At 37.4% G+C, this 16193-nt stretch overlaps 1 protein-coding gene across 6 annotated transcripts in view; it reads left to right on the top strand.

The window, feature by feature from the left end:
* The window catches only part of INTS6 (integrator complex subunit 6), a 104462-nt gene that overhangs the window by 42561 nt on the left and 45708 nt on the right, over window positions 1-16193 (top strand). For all 6 annotated transcript variants that reach the window (XR_009496674.1, XR_009496676.1, XR_009496677.1 and 3 more), the window contains exon 5: window positions 15400-15583. Coding sequence is in view for 2 of the 6 variants with exons in the window: in XM_025000046.2 (XP_024855814.1) it covers window positions 15400-15583 (184 nt within the window). In the remaining 4 variants the exon portion in view is untranslated. The remainder of the gene's footprint in view (window positions 1-15399; window positions 15584-16193) is intronic.

Here is a 16193-nt window from a genome sequence, read left to right as displayed (position 1 = left end):
AATATATGGTACTCAAAATTTGTATTTGCTTATATTTCTTTTGTTGTTATTGTCCCCTTTGTGTCTAACTGCAATCTATATGTAATAAAATACAGCAATTTCACGTATAAGATTTGATGAGTTTTGGCAAATATAAAGTTTTTAATAGCACAGTAATGCTATAAAATACTATAGCTGTCATTCTGAAAAAGTTGTCTTATGGCTTTGCAGTTAATTTCTGTCACCGTCCCCTGGAAAACACTGATATGCTTTGTTTCACTTTGTGTGTGTGTGTATGTAGTTTTGCCTTTTCTGGAATTTCATATAAATGGAATCATTCAGTATGTAGTCTGTGTCTGGCTTTCAGTTAGCATAATGCTTTTGAGGCTCATCCACATCATTTTTTGTTATTGTTTACTTGTTTGTTTGTTTTTTGCCACATAGCTTGGCATTTGGTCCCCAGCCAGGGATCGAACCCATGCCCACTGTAGAGGAAGCATGGAGTCTTAACCACTGGACTGCCAGAGAAGGCCTCATTCATGTTGTTGCATCTGTCAGTAGTTCACTCCTTCTTATTGAGTAGTATTTCACTGCATTGCTATATTATAATTTGTTAGCCACTCACCAAGGTAGAAGAGTTGGATTTTCCCCTAGTACTATTATAATAAAGTCATTGTGTACATTGGCATGAAAATCATTTTGTGGATATTTTCATTTCTCTTGAGTATATACTTAGGAGCGCAATTGGTAGGTGATATTACCATAGTGTATATCTACCTTCATAAGAAACTGCCAAACAGCTAAAGTGGCTATACTGTTTCTGCATTCCTAACCAGGAAGTGTATGAGAGTTCTAGGTGCTCAATATCCTTGTAAACTTGATTTTTTTCAGTCTTAAATTTTACGCAATACAGTGGGTGTGTAGTGGTATCTCATTTTGGTTAGTGTGCATTCCTTAATGACTGATGATGTTGAACATCTTTTCATGTTCTTATATGTCAGCTGTATAGTGGAGTGAGTGTTCTGATTCTCTTGCCCATTTTAAAAAAACTGGATTGTTTGTCTTGTTATTGTGCTATAAGAATCTTTCACGTATTCTGGATACAAGTCTTTTATTGGATACATGTCTCAAATATTTTCTCCCAGTCTTGTCTGTTTAAAGAGACTGTTTTTTGTTTTTTTCTTTTATGGTTTGTGCTTTCTGTGAACTATTTCAGAAATCTTTGCCAAACTCAATGTTACTAATTTTCTGCTGTGTTTTCTTTAAGGAGTTTTATAGTATAAGCTTTTACTTTTAGGGTCATGATTCATTTAGAAATTTTGTTGTATAGTAGGAAGAAAGTGTTGAGGTTCACTTTTTTGACCCCGTTAGCTAATTGTATCAGTGTCACTTTTTTAAAAGATTATCCTTTACCCATTGAATTGCTGTGGCATCTTTGTCAACTGGCCACTTATTTTAGTGTCTGTTTTTGGATTTTATTCTGTTTTGTTGATCTCTGTTTCTGTCTTTTGCCAGTACAACACTGTCTATCTGAGTTTGTCTCCAGCTTTTTCTTTTTCAAACTTGTTTTGTCTGTTCTAGGTCTTTGAATTTCCATGTTAATTTAGAATCAGCTTGTTAAGTTTTACAGGAAACACTACTGCAATTTTGATTGTAATTACATTGAATCTCTAAGTTAATTTGGGGAAAATGTACATTTTGCATTATTATTCTGATACATGAACAAGGTATATATTTCAGATTTTAAAATTTATTATTATTTTTAAAAAATATTTTTTATTTGGCTGTGCTGGTTCTTAGTTGTGGCCCTCAAGATCTTTAGTTGCAGCATGTGAGATCTAATTCCCTGACCAGAGATGGAACCCAGGCCCCTGCATTGTGAGTATGGAGTCTTAGCCGCTGGACCACCAGGGAAGTCCCTTGCTCAGACTTTTTAAGTCTGATTTTTCTCAGGAATGTTTGTGGGTTTTCCTTGTGTAAGTTTTGCACATATATTTTGATACTTTTGTAAATTCCTAGTTTTACCTTCAAATTTTGATTATTTGTTGCTATTACATAGAAATATTTTACTTTTATATTTTGACCTTGAATTCTGTGACCTTCCTAAAATCACTTATTATCTAGTAGTTTTATCCACATTTCTTGAAAATTTTTTTATGTGAACTGTGAACATAGACTGTTGTACTTCTTCCCAGTGTTTGTCCTTTTTTGTTTCTTTTTCTTGACTAAATGTACTGGTAGAGGTTGTGAGAATAGATATATTTGCCTGTTTCCAGTCTTGGGGAATGAGGTGGGAGTAAAACCTTTCACCGTGTAAGTGTGATTTTAACTGTAGTTTTTTTTTTTATTCCTTTTATCAGATTGTAGAAGTTCTCATTTGTTCCCAGTTTGCTGGTTTTTTTTTTTTTTTTAATTATGAGTATGCAGTTTTGTCAGTTTTTATGCACATGTTGAGATTATATGATTTTTCTTTTTTAGTTTTGTTAATATAGTGAATTACATTGGTTAGTTTTTAATGTTAAACCAACCTTGTTTATAAGGACTTCCCTGTAGCTCATACGGTAAAGAATGTGCCTGCAATGCAGGAGACCAGGGTTTGATCCTGGATCAGGAAGATCATCTGGAGAAGGGAATGGCAATCCACTCCAGTATTCTTGCCTGGAATGGGCTCGCGAAGAGTTGGACATGACTGAGCGACTGGTATTAGCCTTATTTATAAATATATATAAACAGACATAGGAATTAAGAGAGCAGCAATCTGAAATTACTTTAAGTCAAAGAGGAAAACAAATTTTTAGTAGTGTAACACACTATTAAACACAGTGTAAACATCAGGTAAAAACACAAATATGTAACAAGAATGTAGCAAAATGGGAGAATGTGGGTGTAAATCTTGCTTTTTCCAGAACCTGCAGTTACTTAGACAAGTTTCTCAATCTTTTTGTGTCAAGGTTTCCTTACCCTCCTCCTACCCCTAAAGGATAATTCTGTATTTGTTTTGTTTTAAGAAATGTTATCCACTCTCTCCTTACCTTCTGTGCATTTCTGAAATCAGGAGACGTTTGTTAGCTTTCAGCTGGACCCTATGGACTTGCATCTGCTTGTGTCTGTGCATATTGACACATATTGCATGTGTGGATCATTTTGCTCTCACTTGGGCTGAACTATTTGCTTTCTTAGCATTTCATGTTGGAGTAAATTTTATATTCTATTTAAAAGAGTTAAAATCTTTTGGTTTAAGTATCATGAATATTTGGCTAATGATGACATTTATACAAGGGCTACTAATAAAAGCAAGACTTCTCATTCCCCTTTCACAGAGGCTTTTTAATTGCTTGCATTTTTAATTGTGTTTATTATTCACATATGTCCAAATATAAAAATTATTTTGGAACTTTTAAACATACACAGAAGTAGAGAAAATGAAATGATTAACCTCAAGAACCCTTCCCTAGCTTTAATCATTAGCTACATTTTGCTGGTCTTGTTTCATCTTGTTTCATCTGCCCCTGCCCCATACACATTTATACAGTTAAATACACAATATGCATTTTTTAGGGGGATTATTTTAAAGCAAATTTCAAACATTCCATTTTACCCTGAGTACTTCAGTGTGCATCTTTACCATGTAAGTGCTTGCACACACACATACTTTCCTGCAGTGCTCTTTGACTCAGCAAAAAGTGATTTTAATAGATTTTATTAAATTTAAGTTTACTTTACAGTATACTTACTGTTAATTAAATTAGTTTAAATTTAATTTCTCTTTATAGCTTAGCAAAAAATTTAAGGGATTTAATAAATAATACAATATCCAATTTATATCCCAGTTTTGCTACTTGTCTTACAAATGTTGACAATTGTTTTGTTTGAATCATAGTCCAAACTTGCTTCCCATGATATCTGGTTATAAGGTATTTTTATCCAGAAGTCTCATAGTTTTTTTTTTAATATTTATTTATTTGGTTGCGCTGGGTCTTAATTGTAGCACATGGGATCTTTCATTCCAGCATGAAGAATCTTTTAGTTGCAGCATGTGGGATCTTGTTTGCTGACCAGGGATCGAACCCTGGACCCCTGATTTGGGAATGTGGAGTCTTAGCCACTGGACCAGGGATTACCTCTCATAGAAGTTCCAAGAACATAAATTTGTATCCCTCATTGTTCTGTAAAAAAAAATTTTAAGGAAATTATTACTTTACAGTGAATTAGCATTGAAAGAAACAAAAAATATGATACACACATATGTACCTATGGTACAATAGGCAGTGCAGTATATAGGCAGTTCAAATTGTGAAATTTCTGAGAATAGAGGTAAAACTTTCAAAACTATAATACGGTATTATGACTCTTACCAATTATGAATAACTATTACTGATGAATCCAACATCTGTTCAAAGCAGCCTTTTAAAAAGGAGAAGCGTTTTTGTCATTTAGTAAATTATCATTGAAATGAAGAGAATATAAATATATTCTATGCTATGCTATGCTAAGTCACTTCAGTCATGTCCGACTCTGTGTGACCCCACAGATGGCAGCCCACCAGGTTCCCCCATCCCTGGGATTCTCCAGGCAAGAACACTGGAGTGGGTTGCCATTTCCTTCTCCAATGCATGAAAGTGAAAAGTGAAAGTGAAGTCGCTCAGTCGTGTCTGACTCTTAGCGACCCCATGGATTGCAGCCTAACAGGCTCCTCTGTCCATGGGATTTTCCAAGCAAGAGTACTGGAGTGGGGTGCCATTGCCTTCTCCGAAATATATATATTCTAAGGTTAATCAAATAGGAACTGCAAATGAAATTCTAGTAGTCTTTGATGTAGACTTGAAATGACACTCTTCAAACTAAAGGTGCCACAAAGAGGTCAAGATGATAAGCAGAGGCTATAAACTATAAACTCTGGTGTTCTGCTTAACTTCTGATGGCCAGAAGGGATTCACAAGAACCTTCAGATCCAGTGTGGAGAAGACTTAGATGCAAACTCCATGATACTCAAGTGGTATGAACCTCTGTGGTATGGAAGAAGAATAGGGGGTTTATGCAGCTTGAGGGATAATTATGTGCTGCTTATGGAAGAAGTTTCATTTATGTTTCATGTTAAAGTTTGGAGAAGCAAGGAGATACATTAAACTGGTGATGTACCTTAGACTCTATTAAGTTATAGGTGCCAAGTATGTTGGAGGATTAAATGTGATGATTTAAGTAGAGTATCAAATTAAAACCATGGCCCACCCTTCAGTAAATGACAGCCTGTTAACTTGTTGTGTGATTCGGGGCGATATTTGGTATGAACAAGAGGTCTTTAACTTTCTGTCTCTCACCTCATCTTTGATTTATCAAGAAAAGATTGTTATTGTTATGTTTAGGGGCACAATGTGTCTCCAGATGATAGGATGTATATAGCACACTCAAGAAAGTTTGGTCGGTAAGTGTTTATGCTTGAAGCATTAAATGCTCTCAGTTACCTAGGAAATAATTGTTCTCAAACTGATTCGCCAGCTTTTAAGTTAGCTTTAAGTGTGCTTTAAGTTAGCCTTCTGATCTAATACTTTATAATTATTTCATTTTAAATGTTAGATTCCGAAGAATTTAGAATACTATTTAACAATTGTATGTAGTTATAAGGTAGAGTTGGTGACATTATTGTGCATCTTTTAAGAAAAAGTGCGCTTTTTCAGAGTGTGTATGTCCTTTTGGAACTTGAGTTTCTCATATTTTGAAAAGTCATGCTTTGTGTGTTACAATAACTTGTTATCATTTGAACATGTTAAGTCATTACTGTATTAGTGGAGGTGGAGAACTGTCAGAGCCTCTGTAATTGTCTTTGGTCTTGGTCCCTTGCTTTTTGTTTTTATTAATTTGTTTCTTGCTTTCCTTCCTATTCCTTTTGCCTTGGTGTTATTCTTAAACTATGATTCAACTCCTTAACTTGTCTTGGTTTCCTTCAGTCTGTCTTTCTCTGGCTATAATTACTCTAAAGCACACAGTTTAGGTGTATTATTCCACTTGTTCAAAATATTTCATTGCTTTTTATTGTCCACTAGATTTCTCAATACCTGTTAAAGTTAAGCCATCCATCCATTTTACTCATGCAGCCATATTTTATTGAGTTCCTTTTGTGAATTGGACATTGCTAGGCTCTAAGGATCAAGTGGTAAAACGAGCAGGAGCTCCGCCCGCTTGGGTCTAGTTGAGAAGACAAACATTAATAAAAGTATCATGTGGTAACAGTAAAACTGCAGTGATCATGTGTCCTACAAAAGGGAGGAGTATGTACTTTGAGAGCTTATAATAAGTGCATACTAGATCTAGTCAAGAAGGTCACTGAAAGCTGAGATTTGAAGAGGTGAGAAGGATTTACTACACATAAAGTGGGAAGGATCATACCAGGTAGAGGCACTGTACAAAGGCTCCCGAGGGGAGTGTTTTGAGACTGAGGGACTAGAAGAAGGCTTATGCGACTTGCAGTGTAAAAGAAGAAGGATCATTGTACAAAATGGTAAAGAAGGTTGGGCTTGACCACACAAGGAGTTTTGAGGCCATGCCAAGTAACGTTATTAATATGACTGCAATAGGAAGTCTTCCAAGGGTTTTATCTGGGGAGAGGGGGTGGAGGAGTGGAAGACAAGCAAATGTTGGAAGACCAGTTAGGCATTGTTAGTTCTGACAGTAACTTGATCATGGAGGTTGGTGATAATAAAACAGAAAGAAGCAACAGTTGCAAGAAATATTTAGAAAGTTAAATCAACCACATTTGCTGACGTATAGTGCTTTTGGGGGTATAAGGAAGAGGGAGACAGCTTCTTACAGAACTGGATAGATTGTGGTGCCTTTCACTGAGCTAAGAGGTCTTGAGAGAGTAGTTCCATTTTAGTTGGAGGAAAATCATGAGTTCAGTTTTGAGCAAGCTGGGTTTGAAGTACTTTTGAGCCATTCAAAGGGAATGGCAAGTAGACAGAAGAATATTTGGTCCTCAAAAGAAAGATCTAGGCTGGACATGTACAATTTTAAGATACTGAGTGTAGGTAGTATTTGAAGCTGTGAGTAAGTGGGTTGTGTGTTTTGAGTGTAAACTGGCCAAGGCTTAATACTGAGCCTTGAGAGACTGCAGTATGGAATGGCTAGGTGTTAGAGGTGGAGGGGAGTGGTGGAGTGGAAGACAGAGGAGCAGCAGAAGAAGCAGAAAAAACCGTGAGAATATTTCAAGGTGAAAGCCAATGGAGAGTGTCTTTCTAAAGAGTGGTAAAGGAGGGGAGTGGTGGAGTGGAAGACAGAGGAGCAGCAGAAGAAGCAGAGAAAACCGTGAGAATATTTCAAGGTGAAAGCCAATGGAGAGTGTCTTTCTAAAGAGTGGTAAATAGCTTTGAATGCTGCTGGGAAGCATAACAAATCATGCTAAATCTCAGTGACTTGATACAGTAACAGTTTATTGTTTCTCAAAATTTTTTGAGTTGGCTTTATTGAGCTGGGGACTTAGCTGGGGCTGGAACATCCAAGATGGCCTTGTTTACATGTCTGGGGCTTTGGTGCTCACCGTTGCCTGGGTACTGGCTTCTTGTCTCTGTGACTTCTGTCTCTCCATAAGGTATCTCATCATGCAAGGGTCTAGTTCATGCTTCTTTACCCAGTGGCTGGATCTCAATGCCTTGACAGTGAAGCTTTGAGGCCTGTTAAGACTTAGACATGGAATACTGTCATCTACCATCATGGCCAAAAGATGACTTAATGTGGGAGTTGTTTTAGTAGAACGGAAAGACTAGGAAATGATTAGCAGATGAAGAAAAATTCCTTATCATTCCCCTGTATTTTCTCTAAAGTGTGTCTTAGTCACTCAGTTGTGTCCGACTCTTTGCGACCTCATGGACTGTAGCCCACCAGGCTCTTCTGTCCATGGAATTCTCTAGGCAAGAATACTGGAGTGGGTTGCCTTTTCCTTCTCCAGTGTTTTCTCTAAACTTGACCTGAAATAGGCTACTAATTTCCTGAATGCTTCCTGTTTCTTTCCTCATATGCTTATTTCCTCTGAATATTATTCCTCTCTCTCCCCCTTATTAAAATCCTACCATTCTTTTTTTTCCAATTTTAATTGGAGTATGCTGCTGCTGCTGCTAAGTCGCTTCAGTTGTGTCCGACTCTGTGCGACCCCAGAGACGGCAGCCCACCAGCTCCCCCGTCTCTGGGATTCTCCAGGCAAGAACACTGGAGTGGGTTGCCATTTCCTTCTCCAATGCATGAAAGTGAAAGGTGAAAGTGAAGTCTCTCAGTCATGTCTGACTCTTCGAGACCCCATGGACTGCAGCGCACCAGGCTCCTCCGTCCATGGGATTTTCCAGGCCAGAGTTGGAGTGGGGTGCCGTTGCCTTCTCCTAATTGGAGTATAGTTGATTTATAATGTTGTGTTTCCGCTACGCAGCAAAGTGAATCAGTTTTACATATACATGTATTCACTCCTTTTTAAATTGTTCTCCCATGTAGTTCGTCACAGAGCGTTGAAACGAATTCCCTGAGCTATGCAGTAGGTCTTTAATAGTTACCTATTTTTTATATAGGAAAATCCTACCCATCCTTACAGTCTTCAGTTTTTCTTTGAATGTTGTTCTCCAGCAGTTCTGAATTTTAATTTAGTTTTTATCCCAGTATTTGTTATTTCTTGCCTTTTACGTTTTTCATCTTAATCTTCACCCTGCATATGCCCTGTAATCTTCAAAAGGTTCTAGAGTTTCAGTAAAATTTTTATTCAAAATAACTCAAATGCTGTCTCCTCAGAGAGCCTTTGCTGGTTCATCCCCCAAATAATGAATTATTCCTCTGTACCTCATGCATACTTTTACTGTTGCACATATAACATACTACAATTATTTATTGTTCTTGAAAGTAGGAAATTACAGTGTCTGCTGTGTTGCCTTTCATTAAATAATTCCTGAGTTACAGCTTGATTTGTGATCTCCATTCTTAATTTTTAAGGAAATGCCCTGCATGGTAACAATGAAAACTTTTATATCAGTAATGACCTAATTACTTCTTTGCTACTGTGCCAAGTTCATTGGTATTAGGCCAGTGCATTAAACTTAAAGATGAGTAATGGTTTGGTGTGTGAGGTAAAAAATGTTTATGAGAAAAAAATATTTGGCCACACTGTTTATATCTCTAAAGTCTAAGACTAGAATTTATGAGATTGTATTGTATGGCCTCAGTAGAAGTATGTCCATGTGTAAATTCTCATTATAAGTATTGTACACTGAGCTTGATGGAGGAGTTGCAGTGGCTTCACCATACAGAGCGGTTGTCTGTTTGCTCTAGGTGTCGGGTAGATGTTGCAGCTCATGTCTTTATATCCTCTACGTGTGGGTATGTACAAGGGACATGGAGATCAGCTGGTTTCATATAGCAGGGCAGAATAATACCTTAGCTCTTGGAGACAGGACTGGCTGGTTCTGAGACCCACCACAAACATGGCAGTGGAACCCCTGTTTGTGTGTTGGTGTCCATATCTGTGTGTGTGTGAGGGTCGGGAGTCACAGTTCTTGCTGGCAGGACACTGGTGCTGTGCCCTCTGCAGCCTTTGTTCCACTCGCGCTCTAGTACTTGTCTTAGGCAGTGGGAATGGGAGGGACTTCATTTATTCTTTCAGTTGACACACGCTATGGGGGGGACACAAAAGAATCAGATGCTTCTCCCTGCCTTCTCTTAAACTGGAGAAGGATAGGCAGCCAGGGAATAGGTCATTAAAACTTAGATGGGAAGTATGATTATTATTAAAGGGTTTATAATTTGAATTACTTCAGTAGTAGACCCAACTGGCAGAACATCCAAATGCAAGGGGAAGCCTGCTAAGAGTTAGTACAGATGACATCAGTCACCTGACTCTCACGATGGGCTCTGGTGTGATCGTCATCCAGGAGTCAGTTAGGTTGTGTACCAGGAAAAAAACTCTCTTTGGGTCCTAAATTTAAAATGTTTTTAAAAGAAATTTATCTTCTTTTACTGTTTGCTGCCTTTTGTTTATTTGTTTCTTACATTCTACAAGTTTAAAAAAATAAGTATTAGCATATGAGAATCCTGATACTGAAGTTTTTAAATTTTTAATTGGCTATCATCAAGAGAACTAGCTAAAACTTTCTCTAAATCTTATTTATTTGGCTTGGTATGCTGCTGCTGCTGCTGCTAAGTTGCTTCAGTCGTGTCCGACTCTGTGCGACCCCATAGACGGCAGCCCATCAGGCTTCCCCGTCCCTGGGATTCTCCAGGCAAGGACACTGGAGTGGGTTGCCATTTCCTTCTCCAATGCATGAAAGTGAAAAGTGAAAGTGAAGTCGCTCAGTGGTGTCCGACTCTAGTGACCCCATGGACTGCAGCCTACCAGGCTCCTCCGTCCATGGGATTTTCCAGGCAAGAGTACTGGAGTGGGGTGCCATAGCCTTTTAAATCCTGAAATAATGCCTTACTTGTGCTAGGCACTCAGTGAATAACTAAATAAAATTTAAGTTGTTCTGTAGTCCAGCCTTAGCAAAATCATAAATAATTAGGGACTGAACCATAAACAATACAAAACAAGAGAAAGTTGCACTTTTTTAAGTACCTAGAGTTTTGAATATGCTCAGTGATAGACTCTCACCGTCCTAATCTGCCTTTTGTTTTTTATACCTATGGAGAAATAAATTGTATATATATATTTTTAAGAAATTCAGGAAAGACTAAAAGGTACAAGGACAGTAAGATAGTTCTCCAAAGCAAAGAAGGAAAAGTAGGACAGTCTTCCTTAGTTTAAATTGAAGTTACATTTCCTTTTCTGTCAGCTACTAAGGTAATATAAGAAACCTGGAATGGTGAGCTCAATAAAATTAATCAATTAAAATAGTAATACAGAAAACCTCAATTGTATTCAAGTAAAAATGAAACTTGGTTAGTATAAATAGTTTTCTTTGCTTATTAGTCCGTTAGACTGAAACTTTGCAAAGTACAATTTTATGAAGACCCTAATAAAGATCAGTAATGTCATGGTTATGGGTAAGTTAATTGAATTTCACATGATTTATCCAGTTTTTAAAATTTGCAGCTCTTCTTTGGTGCTCCAAACTTGATTATATAGCAGCGTTTATTTAAGTCTGTGTTTTGCAGACAGGAATCTTCTGACACACAATCTTACATTGTACCTTGGCTATAAACTGGGGATAATAATAGTACCTACCCCACTGGTTTATTATAAACATATTATAAATATGAAAAGCTCCTAGAATGGTGCTTGACACACACATAGTGAGTGCTCATTATGCAAGCAGTTATTATTATTATTGTTTATTTGTGTTGTTCTTGTTACATTACCTGTGTACTTGAGAACTGGAAGTGAATAGCAAAAGGGGAAAAAAGTGTCTCTTTCCATCAAAGACTCATGGGGGACTGTGGTTTATAAAAGGAAATCATTCTAAAATGTTTATAAGATTTAGGATTTAGTGGTTCAAAATCACTGGATTGATTCAGAATTGGATGAGTGAGTGTGTGTGTGTGTGTGTGTATGTGTGTGTTTAGAACAATGTCTGCCATATAATAGTTCAGTTCAGTTCAGTCGCTCAGTCATGTCCAACTCTCTGCGACCCCATGAGCATGCCAGGCCTCCCTGTCCATCACCAACTCCCAGAGTTCACTCAAACTCATGTCCATCGAGTCGGTGATGCCATCCGGCTGTCTCATCCTCTGTCGTCCCATTTTCCTCCTGCCCCCAATCCCTCCCAGCATCAGGGTCTTTTCCAGTGAGTCAACTCTTCACATGAGGTGGTCAGAGTATTGGAGTTTCAGCTTCAGCATCAGTCCTTCCAAAGAACACCCAGGACTGATCTCCTTTAGAATGGACTGGTTGGATCTCCTTGCAGTCCAAGAGACTCAAGAGTCTTCTCCAACACCTACAGTATAATTGTTGTTAATAACTTTTTGCATCATCAGGCATTTGAATTTGAGTACTCTCTTACTAAAGTTTCCTGTAATTAAGTCTCAGAAAACAGCTTTTATAAAACTGTTTTCCTGTCAAATATTCAGAAATAAAAATCCTAATAAATGTTTTGGTAGCCAGTACTGTGACTTTCTGTCTTCTTTTTGTTTGTCAGCTTCTCCTTAAAACACATTTCTAAAACTATTTCATTTAGGAGCATGACCCCTGTCCTCAGAAATCTTGGAGTAGAGTAACCATGTTTTTTATGCATCTTTAAGTTCCCTGATCCCACATACCGAATATTTGGTAGGGGCATAAAAATGGGAGAACAAATGTAATTTTCAAGAAATATTCTGTCTTATAGTATATTTTTATAGCACCAGTTAAGTAGAACTCTGTGTAGAGTCCTTATGAATGACTGAGCTTTGGGGCTAATGATTGATGTGTATATACACTTTTCTTGTGTTTGATTTTGTTGTAAAATAATACTGTTATAAGAGATGTATAGATAACTACTTGAATGGATAATTTACTGGTTTTGCATATTAATGTATTCTAATATTCTGGATAAGAATATGTAATATAAACATTTCTTGACATATTTGGCTAGTTTAGATTTTTTTGTTGTTGAGGATTTTTAAAAATTTAGTGAATAAAACAGAACGTTGCTGATAACTGAGTGCTGTTTCTTTTCTTCCCCTACTCAGTTGTTATTTCCCTCCCTGTTCCCCATCCGAGAAGCAGAAATTATCATGAATTTGGTGTGTAGCCTTCCATTTCATGTTTTCTTACTTTTACTCTACGTCTTATGTTACACACATGTAAAACTGCTCTTTAAGTAATTGTTTAGTAGTGCATATAAATGCTGTCTTGGTGTCTGATTTTGCATCTTGCCTTTAATTTGTGTTATCTGATCATCAGTGTATTTGAGTTTTTTTATATATTTATAGGCCATATGGGTTTCCTCGGGTATTTTGGGGTTTTTTTAGCCCTTTTTTAACTTTGGGAATTATTTATTCATATTTATTGCACATTTTTCTAATGGTTGATTTTAGATTTTTCTACTTGATTTATGTGCTCTTTGCCTTGATTTTCCATATGTTCGGAAAGACTTCCCTTTGTGATTATGAGACATTGCTAGAATTTCAACTGTAGACTTTCAGTTTGGAGTAATTCAGCTCTCTTGAGTATTCACTTTTTAAGCTAAAGCATTTTATCTTTTTCCTGTACCTGTTTGCTTGCCATCACTTCTTACTATTTTACTAGTGCATTTCAGTTACAGGGAATTTTTTTCCCTCCTCTTTGGTGATGAGGGTGGTAGTGATATGGAAGGCAGAAATAATAAGAAATTAAAAAATGAATAAAAATTTGACACATTTATAAAATTAATACAGCTATGTGTAAAATACACTCATGACCCTTCTTGGCCTTTTGTTTTACTTGGAATACATTCTTGATCTAGCATTATGTAGCCAGTAAGCAGATAATGCTCATTATTATCTGATTGGGGTGGGGTGTATGTACATGGTAGGGGTCCACGTCCTGTCCACCATTGTACATGCGGTCTCTACAGTGCTGTTAGCCACTGGATTCTTGAGCCAGGGCCGGATACCGTTACTTTCCAGAGCTACTGCACTAACAGTTGGAACCTTCTTCCTCCAGCACCACTGGTGCCTTGTATTTATCTTCTGGCGGGTGTGGCAGTGGGTAGCAGCAAGGGCTTGGGGTTCCCAGGCTGTTTTACAAGTGTCACAGAACCTTCAAGGTTAGAAAACCTTCCTCAGGGAACATCCGGGCCCAGATTTCTTTGAGCGTCTTCTGTCTTAAAAGTAGAATCAGTGCCAGATGAAAAGCTCATGACTCTTGGCCATGGGCTCTAAGTCCTGGCTGACTTGATAGGGGAATCTTGCAGGAGGTTCTCTTGGCATGAGTCTTGTGGAGAGAGGTGCCATTATAGCAGAGCTTCACTAGGAACTCTCTTCTTAGCACTGAATCTGATTTTTTTTTAATGGTTTGATATAAGTCAGTGAAGAGACTTGAGTTCTTAAGTCAGTGTAGAGTGACTTCAGCCCCTAATTTATCAAGTTCAGAAATCTTCGAGGTCAGAATTAGAAAGTCTATAAGTGATATAGTCATCTTGGTTTTGACAAAAATAATGTAAACTCTGGCAATTAATTTGGAAGTGATATTTTAAAATGTGTTCTGTATTTAAAGAAAACTCCAATATTTGAATAAATCAGTCCCTGAGTACGCTGATCTGGGATTTTATATCATTAAAAAAAATCTTTTTTATAAGTGATAAGGATTTTTGTTTTCCTTAGCACTGTATCATTATCACACTTAATGTTATTCATAATCCCAGTAATATATATTTTGAATTTTCCCAGTTGTCTCACAAGCCTTTGCTCTTGTTTTGTCTCTTATTCTCTAATGGTCTGGCCACCCTCCCCACTCCCACTCATTGCTCTTCCCTGCCCAGTGGCAGGTTTCACTGGAGAAGCCAGGTCCTGTGTCTTGTCGAGTGCCCCACACTCTGGGTTTGACTGACTGCTCTCTGTGGTGCTGGATAAGTTGATTGTGTATCCTCAGGAGTCCTGAGGGACTCCCAGTAAACTGGGTTGGAACTGAAGCCTTGGTTAAATTCAGATTCAGCTTTCCCTCCTTTCAACACTATGTCCTTCCGGCATGAGGCTCACACTGTCTGGTTCTTCCCTTTACTTACGAATGAGACTACGGTCTGGGTCTCTTGGTGCCTTGTGCCTCTGTTAGTACGGAGGTACACAGTAGAAGCACGTTAAAGCGCTTTAGATTTCTTAAGAATCTGAGATTCTGATTGAGCGGGTCCTTAGAGGGGGTGGGGAGAGACATAGGTTAAAGACCACATGCAAGAAATCCCCAAACCCTCGAGTGTTACTTAGATGGGTTATGAATCATTACCTTTGGTACATTTACAGTATAACTGGAGTGACACAACTTACTTTTAGCAGATGCTCTGGGAAGATCTGTGTTTCATATGAAATGAAGCCTATTTAAATCATTTAACTGTGGAAACGTTTGAGATGTGGTGTGATAGAAAAAACAACTGGTTTGGACCCAGCAGGCCAAATCATTTATTCTCTCTGAGACTTGTTTTTTAATTTACATCTAGAAAGTAGGAATCCTAAGATATTTATCATAGGCTTGTTTTAATGATTAAATGAAACAATTTATTTGGAAGCAGTCTCAGCACCTAGTGGTGAGTTATACTGAAGTCTGAAGAGCATTACAGAAATAGATTTATTTTTTTTCAATTGAGGTCTTCAGAGTAGAGCTTAAGAAAACTGAAGTAATAATATCTTATGTGCGATTTCATATATATATATACACATATAAGCTTTTGCTTTTTAGCTTATTTGAATGATGGGAGACTCATGATGTAGTTTCAATGTAAGTGTAATAAATGTAGCCTTTTTGGGAGGCATAGTGTGTGGACATCTTTTTTTTTTTTTTTCCCCTTTCAGCTTCATTTACCTCTTAATTCTCCTTTGCCTGGAAGTGAATTGACCAAGGAACCTTTTCGTTGGGATCAGAGACTCTTTGCATTAGTGTTGCGGTTGCCGGGGACGATGTCCGTAGAATCAGAGCAGTTGACAGGTGTGCCTTTAGATGACTCTGCAATCACACCAATGTGTGAGGTGACAGGCGGTAAGTTTTTCGCTGGCAGTAATTCAGTGACTTAAGCAGATTTTATCTGAATGTTTTAAAATGTGCATTTCAAAAACTCCGTGTTTGTTTTGTTTAACAAGTTACTATTAGAAGTTACTAGACATATATGGTTTTAAAACTACATTGATGGTCTTTGATCTGTTGAATAAGATGTAAATACTATTGGGTCTGATAATGCATGATAATTTTTTTCTAACCGTATAGCAAATGCTAATATTTGAAGTTGTTAAACTTATTTTCTTATCTATAAAGATTGCCAGTGATTTACAAATGCCATAGAATTATTTTCTCTGAAAAATGTTTCAAGAATCACCTCATTGTCCATGTAATGATTAATGCCTGGTTAAGTACAGTTTTACCCAGAGGCAAAGAGGAAGTGAGATAGGTTAGAGGAAAACAGGTAGTGAACTCTTAACCAGCTGTGCTAAGTGAACATTAGTAAAACTCTTGAAACAGAAGATGTAATAGACTCAGAACTTCTGTATGGTGGAATTGGTTAACAACAGGTGGGTTAAATTCATATCAGTATGCATCGAGTGCCTACTGTGTACCAAGCACTGTCCACGCTTTAGGACTGCCACAGTAAATA

This window comes from Bos taurus, chromosome 12, assembly GCF_002263795.3.
Source record: "Bos taurus isolate L1 Dominette 01449 registration number 42190680 breed Hereford chromosome 12, ARS-UCD2.0, whole genome shotgun sequence".
Classification (NCBI taxonomy): Eukaryota; Metazoa; Chordata; class Mammalia; order Artiodactyla; family Bovidae; genus Bos; species Bos taurus.
The sequence above is the reverse complement of the archived record's forward strand: the minus strand, read 5'-3'. Positions and strand labels throughout refer to the sequence as shown.